Here is a 7800-nt window from a genome sequence, read left to right as displayed (position 1 = left end):
GTATTAACAAAATCTATTACACCGTAATTTATTAACCTTAAGAACTTACAAATCATTATTCCTGGACCGAAAATCAATTGAAAAAGCAGTGTGTGATTTCATAAACTTAACCTTTGGATAACATAAACATTCTATCAAAGTTTTGGAGAAAAATAGTACAGGTTCAGCCTAGCTTTTCCTTCAATGTCATATTATGATTATAGTGTTTGTACAATGAATGAATAAATAAAATGTACCTTATAAATAAAGTTACCTAATTTTTCCTCTCCCTATCATTTTGATAATGTAGGCTACTCATTGTATAAATGAATAAATGAATAAATGAATAAATTAACCGTATTCTTTTCTTTTGTTACGTTTTGGTGTTGATTAATGGTTTAATTACTTCGTTGTAAACTTATTGTATCAGACTCCTCTACTACTTGCCTAACACATTTTCAATTCCATCTAAGAAACCAAGAGAGGCAGTGACTTATCAGCCTTCTCATTAACAATGTTCGGGGAAGGAACAGTTTTGAGGGGTGTCTGTTGGTCTTTCCCCAATCATTTTTATAAATTGTATCTTAAGATTATTGTACAGCACAACATCTATATAAATAGAAATCGTGCCTCAAATTTTGTCATTCAATAACTTTTTTATGTGTGCACCGAATTTGATGATTTTAGTTTAGTTGTGTTCGCTATGTTCAGGACCAGGTTTGTGGCCTATCAAATTTATAATCCTACTTAAGGACTCTTCCTACGTTCCTTCAAAGTTCACATGTAATCCTTATGGGAGAAGATTTGTGAGCTAGCCACACACAGAAATAAAAATCAGCTGTCATAATCATTGCATCATCCAACAGCCGTCGGTAGATCTATTTTTCTATTTTCTTTGTACTGATTCACAAAACTTTAATTCTCAATAATGCCACGGTACGAACGACGTCCAAACCTGGGTCGTAGAACTCCAAATGCTGTAAATTTAGAATAATTATGCATGGGAAAATCAGCGCAGCAAGGAGGTATACTATTCAATTCCCAGCAAGCTGCATCAACTATAATTTAACTATAATTCAACTATGCAAACTGCTGCACATAGAAAGTCCATATTGAGATATAATTGATAATTTTCATAAAAATATTTTGCATCAGATTAAGCTAAGGCTAAGCACATCTGAGGAGGCGCAGCTTGGTGATACAAAGTGTTGCTCTTATGGAGATTGACTTATCACACCGTTCCACGACATGCCCTATTCAGTTGTGAGAGTTTTTCATCCATTCAAACCAATAGTAAGAAACACCTGGATGCAAAATGCCGCATCGCGCCTCCTCAGGTGTGCATACAGCTAAAGTTTGTCATGAGATTTACTTGGTATTAACTATTTGGCGGTACGAAGTTTGCCGGGCCAGCTAGTTATAGATAATTTTACAGCTCAATGTAGATTTTTTTACAACACAATAGACTATAGATTACTTGATAACCGTGTTGATATTCTTTTGTGAAATTAGAAAGTACAGAGTGGTATGATTGTGTATCATTGAATATTCATATAAGTAGTATAAATATTCATATTTAGTATTTTATAATACTTATTTTATCTACAACATTGCTCCTAGATAACTACTACTACCTTACCACATTAACAAGTCTGTGCAACCCTGAGAAGCTTGGTGGAATGAGCTGTGTTAAAATTTGCATAATAATTTCGATTAGATCCCCCGCCTGTACACTGGTCTAATTTCTTGTAATTTGTGAGTAATTATTGTTGAGATCCTTTGATTAGGGATTGTTATGCGTGAAGGCAAGGTTTGAAAGTAACCAGTCAAGTATTTAAGTCTAAATTTTTTCTAAGGAATCTGGTCATTGCCTTAGAAAGCTGATTCCGACTTGTCATGGTAACATCTTGAGGTACTTGCATCAGCTCAGTGTGCAAGTGGGCCAGTAGATTCCTGCAGACACTTGAAAATTGCCCTCACGGCTCGTGGAAAAAATTTCTGATGTAACACTGTGTCTTGATTGAGATTGAAGCGATTAAGATTTCTAACAAGTTGATGAACATGGTAGGGATATAATATGGCTCACTTTCATGTAAATTTGCAGAATCTCAGCTCTGCTTTTCTCATCAAATTTATTCATTGTTGTATAGGCTACATATAACTTACAAAAAATTTTCTACTGACATTGAATATATTATTTATCTTGATAGTTCCAGCGAAAGTTATGTTCTAATTATTAAACATGATAATAATATTATAAGCTATAGCAAATGTAAGGTAGTATAAATCTTATTGATTAATAATAACGTATAAAAGTTTAGTATTGCTAGTCGATCATCCAAGAATTTTAATTAAATTTCCAATAAAAAATTCAAAATTTTTAATTTTATAAATTTTAAATTTAATTCAATATCCAATTACAGATAACAAAATACAATGGATAGGCTATCAAGGAAAAAACAATAGATTCCATTTTCTAAATCAAAATAGTCGCAATAAATAATAGGGCTAAGCGAGTTTTCATGTATAAAGTGGGTGAGTAGAGCAGAAAAGAAGGAACCAGGGAAATAAATAAATCGTTTTCAGACAAAAAAAATGAAATTCGAAAACGTATTAGAATTACTGTAATATTGAAAATCAAATCGATAATGGAAATCTCAGAAAGTGAGCCACATTCCGAAATTTACTGCAATCAAAACAATTTTTTTCTTCATCGAAACAATAATATTATAACCGGTACCTTTAAATGGTAACACTCGAATATTGTCAAAGGTACTCTTCAATTCGAGCACTGGTTGGACTGTTTTTGTGACTCCACCAGTCACATTTTCAACAACATTAGAATTCTCTGTTAATCTACTTGGAGCAGAATTGCACCAATGATTAATGAAGTACCGTATCAATGTTATTATTTGTAACCTCTTCATGGTCCTGTATATCAATTTTATACACATAACACACAATAACTACAGTAGATTTATGGATTTCACATTCCAAAACAAAATAACTACCTACCTACAATGATTGATGGAATAATGGAGAGTAAAGTCTTATGTATTTTCAGCTATTTGTATATTGTATTTAGTAAAAACTGAAAAGGCTTGTGTCAAAATGATACATATGTATACTGTAGTATATGAATAACGAGTACCGGTAATGTGAGTGAGATCTGCTATTTGTTTTTTAATAAAAGTAATTGTTAACAGTTAACAAATTACACTGTAATGGTGTGAGTAAAAATACCCACCTGGCGAGATACCTTGAATTTAAAAAGTTCATTTCATAAGTTCAATTCATATTATCACCACTTGAAATACCATCATAATTGACCGAGCGAAGTGAGGTCTAAGATTCGAGTCGACGGTTTGGCATTTCTCTTAATGTTTAAATGTTTAAATGTTTGAATGTTTGAATGTTTGAATGTTTGAATGTTTGAATGTTTGAATGTTTAAATGTTTGAATGTTTGAATGTTTGAATGTTTGAATGTTTGAATGTTTGAATGTTTGAATGTTTGAATGTTTGAATGTTTGAATGTTTGAATGTTTGAATGTTTGAATGTTTAAATGTTTGAATGTTTGAATGTTTGAATGTTTAAATGTTTAAATGTTTAAATGTTTAAATGTTCAAATGTTCAAATGTTCAAATGTTCAAATGTTCAAATGTCCAAATGTTCAAATGTTCAAATGTTCAAATGTTCAAATGTTCAAATGTTCAAATGTTTAAATGTTCAAATGTTTAAATGTTTAAATGTTTAAATGTTTAAATGACCATATGTTTTTATGTTGCGCATTTACAGCGAAACGCGGTAATAGATTTTCATGAAATTTGACAGGTATGTTCCAGGTTTTTGGAAATTTTGCATTTCAAGGATAATATAAAAGGAAAAAGGAGCCTCCTTCATACGCCAATATTACCGTAAAAATCAGACTATAGAACTATTCATCATAAATCAGCTGACAAGTGATTACACAGATGTGTGGAGAAGCCAGTCTATAGCTGTATTTCCATAAGGTCTATAGTTTCAATCAGGTACTTGTGGATGAGAATACTGCGTGAGGTCTACTGTTCACAGAACTACTAGTATTTCATTGATTCACTTTCATAACACAATGAAATTATTCCAAAAGGCTGGCCGGGAGAGACGAAAAGACTACGTAATGAAGAAAGTATTCTACTGATGGATTGTCAGGCCTTTACAAATGTTGACTCTCCTCTTCCAATAATGCTTTATCAATCAATTATTTCATTCGAATGAAGGCCTACGTTCAACTCAATAAAATGTGAAAATGCCGGCCGAAGATACATTGAAGAGAGAGTTCATATAAGTCAAGACTCAGAGTGAGGAGGTCCACGCTATAATGATAGTACCGTAAAACGGGGTGAATAGGGACAAAAACTGGGAAAATTGAAAATTTTGCAATAACTTCTTTCTTAACCTCCTGAGACCTACGGTATAGCATACTATACCTTGATGTTTGATTTTTTCTCCGTGAGATGGCAGTAGTTTCTTGAGTTTCAACTGCACAGAGCAGTTCTATAGCATCTCTAGTTGCTATCTACGTCGTTGTTGTGATCTTATTCTATAACCTCACTTTTGTAAATGTTTTTGTTCAACGATGGATTCTTCAAAGGCGAGCACAAGCAAACAATCAACTTCAATTTTCAATGGTAAGTTAGAAATACATAATAAATCACTTATTTTACCTCAATTGCATGTTTCAAATACATCAATAGTCATCCTTTAATTACAAACTCATACAAAAATAACTGTTTACATTCCTTACTTTGCTGTAAACTTTGAGGTATAGCATACTATACATCGGGTCTAGAGCTTTCTCCAACAAATAAATGTGATGTTGTTTGCAATTATGTTTCTTCTCTGACAAACACCACTGTTTTTAATATTTGTTCATTACAAATCATGTGATGGATAGATAAAAAACTAAGTTTTAATCTGATGAACTTTATTATTTGAAAATTTAGTGAATATATTTGATTTTTAACTGTATTTAGGATTGAGATTGCAAATTATTCATTTATCATTCATTGAAAAATCATTGCAAATGAGCTGATAAGTAATCATTGAATTGATAATTAGTTCAAAAATATGTAGGCCTAACAATAGCAGATTGCTACAGTATTTTCTTGAAATGTTATGATTATCAATGTCCAGAAAATCTAATGAGTTATTTTTATTTTTCTTGTGTTGCAGTGGAACAAGATGCAGGTCAACTGGCTGATCTGCTGGATATGTCCGATTTGGATCTTTCTGACCTGGATTTAGAGGATGATGAGGATGCAGACCCAACCTTTTTACCAACCCCAGACAACACTACTCAGATTGGGTCAACTGAATCTGATCACCACAGTGGATCAGAAGAGAGCAGTGAGGATGAAGAGACTCGAGGACACCAAGAATCTAATGTAAGTTTAGTAATTTGAAAGCTATTTATTAAAAATTAAGTATTTAGCAAAAGCTATTTATTGAAACAATTGAAATTTATTCAAGTTCAGTAAGGTTCAAGAGAGTCCATTTCTTGAATTTCAGGAAGAAAATGCTGAGACTAGACGAGAGGGATGGCGGAGGCGTTATTTCAACCCATCTCAGAAGCCAGATGTGTCTCCATTTGTAGCTTCAGACCACCACAATTGGGATGAGATAAGCTATTTCAATCAATTCATCGATGATGAACTTTTCACATTAATTTCAGAAAAAACAAACCAGCAATATTTTTTTGAGAAACAAAAACTTTTGAATTCTACTCCACAAGAGATCAAGTGTTTCTTTGGAATTTCATTTGTGATGTCATGTTTACAATATCCAATCTTGAGAATGTATTGGCAAAGAGAGTGGAAAGTGCCTATAATTTCATCTGCAATGACCAGAGATAGGTTTTTTACTCTACGGTCAAATTTGAAACTTGTGTTTGATAATGAGATACCTGATGATAGTAGGAAGGCTGATCGGCTTTGGAAAGTTAGGCCTCTCTTTGATAGGGTTCTCAAGGGTTGCTCTGAGTTGGAAAGGGAGGAGCATCTGTGTGTTGATGAAATGATCATACCTTTTACTGGTAATCTAGGAATAAAACAGTATGTAAAGGGCAAGCCAAACCCTGTTGGCCTAAAAGTTTTTGTCTTGGCAAATTCAAATGGGGTTGTGCTGGATTTACTTCCCTATCAGGGAGACACAACTTTTCCTCCAGATTATGCTAAATATGGTGTTAGTTCAGCTTCTGTATTATATCTAGTAAGAAATCTTGAGCCAGGACATGTAATTTTCCATGATAGATATTTCACCTCCTTAAAACTTACTGATGAGCTTTTGAAACGTGGGTTGAAGTCAGTGGGAACTGTGATGTTGAACAGAGTCCCCAAGACAGTGTGCCCTCTTTCAGATAAGGAGATGAGTAGAAAAGGAAGAGGAACAATAGATGTATTGGTGAGGAATGACCATGAAGTAGCAGTAACAAAATGGATGGACAATAAATCGGTACTAATGTTGTCTAGTATGTTAGCTGATGAGCCAGTGAACCAGTGTCGTAGGTGGTCTAAAAAAGAAAAAAAGTACATCTTTGTGAATCGGCCTGCTGTAGTTAAACTTTATAATGAGAAGATGGGGGGAGTAGATTTAGCTGATAGGATGAATTCTTATTGCCCAATCAGAAGCAGAACAAAGAAATGGACAGTTAGGACAATTTCTCATTTATTTGACTTATCTGTCAGCAATTCATGGCTGATTTTTCGTCAAGATAGGTTGAGAGAAGGTGAGATGCTAAAGAATATTCAGCAGCTCAGATCATTTAAGATGACACTAGGTCAAAAAATGATTGCAGCCAGCCAAGTCACTCAACACACCAACGAGAGTGAGAGTGAGAGTGACATTGAGGAGGGTCCATCAGGGAAAAGGAGGAAAGTAATTCCATTTCCACCTGAATATCAGAGGAAATTGAATGCAGACCATATGCCCATCATGATATCTGGGAACGTATATCAAAAATGCCGTAAGCCAGGGTGCAAGAAGTTATGTAGGACAAAATGTTCAAAATGTAAAATCTTTGTGTGTCTGAATGCAGATAGGAATTGTTTCAGTGCAATCCACAAGTAATAAAATGTAGTTAAGTGTGAACGATAAATTAAATGTAATAATAATTGAATATTAATTAAATAGGCCTAAGTTATAATTAAGTTTAGTGTTGTTTGAATATTAATTTTAAAATAAAGTAGAATACCAATCAATGTTGATAATTATTCTATTTCATACATTTTTTGAAATTTTGATTAGTGGTTCGATTCCATCAATAAATAAATAGGCCTATAAAATATCATTATACAATATTAAAAGCGTTATAATTTTAGTTTTAATTACCTAAAACTGTTATTTGTAATAAAATTTGTCATGATACAGACAAAATACTAAGTTCTGTTGAATTAAGAGAGACTCAAACATAGCTGAGACCTGGTGTATAGTATACTATACTTGCCCCCCCATGACCCCCATGAGGGGGAAAAATCTGGAAAAATGTTTTTTACCATCCAGGGGGAGTAGGAATGGGAGCAAGATGGTTGAAAAGTGCATTTAATAACTGCCTGAGTGCCAGGTCTCAGGAGGTTATTAACTTTTTATAGCTCTACCTAATTTATTCTGATAGAGGGGATTTTTCTGTACACATTAATATAAAAATCATCTATTCGACTTGATTTCTATGCTGTCGGCAGCTGTGCTTCTTTGAACAGATAGAAACGTAACCTGAAAAGTTTTGTCTGGACATTTGAACTGTTTGTAGTTACAAGCTTGAAGTATTTTTCTATGAATTCTACTG

The 7800-nt window shown here is 33.3% G+C and overlaps 1 protein-coding gene across 2 annotated transcripts; it reads left to right on the top strand.

Annotated features, from left to right (window-relative positions):
• The first annotated feature begins 4416 nt into the window (after positions 1-4416).
• Positions 4417-7592, top strand: LOC120350031 (piggyBac transposable element-derived protein 2-like). Of its 2 annotated transcripts, XM_039422027.1 has the most exons (3): positions 4417-4648; positions 5193-5404; positions 5529-7592. In XM_039422027.1, the coding sequence occupies exons 1-3, from the start codon at positions 4597-4599 to the stop codon at positions 7083-7085; spliced, it is 1821 nt and encodes a 606-aa protein (XP_039277961.1). In that variant the 5' UTR covers positions 4417-4596; the 3' UTR covers positions 7086-7592. The 2 variants fall into 2 exon arrangements, with proteins under 2 accessions (XP_039277961.1, XP_039277963.1); XM_039422029.1 differs by lacking the exon at positions 5529-7592 and having other exon boundaries at positions 5193-5488.
• The last annotated feature ends 208 nt before the right edge of the window (positions 7593-7800 follow it).

Source organism: Nilaparvata lugens, chromosome 2 (assembly GCF_014356525.2).
Source record: "Nilaparvata lugens isolate BPH chromosome 2, ASM1435652v1, whole genome shotgun sequence".
NCBI classification, from domain to species: domain Eukaryota; kingdom Metazoa; phylum Arthropoda; class Insecta; order Hemiptera; family Delphacidae; genus Nilaparvata; species Nilaparvata lugens.
Note: the sequence above shows the minus strand (reverse complement) of the source record. Positions and strands in the feature narration are given on the sequence as shown.

Coding starts and splice junctions, on each gene's coding strand:
- LOC120350031 (XM_039422027.1), top strand. CDS start 4,597: ATGGATTCTTCAAAGGCGAGCACAAGCAAACAATCAACTTCAATTTTC. Junction 4,649..5,192: donor ATCAACTTCAATTTTCAATG/GTAAGTTAGAAA, acceptor CTTGTGTTGCAG/TGGAACAAGATGCAGGTCAA. Junction 5,405..5,528: donor GAGGACACCAAGAATCTAAT/GTAAGTTTAGTA, acceptor CTTGAATTTCAG/GAAGAAAATGCTGAGACTAG.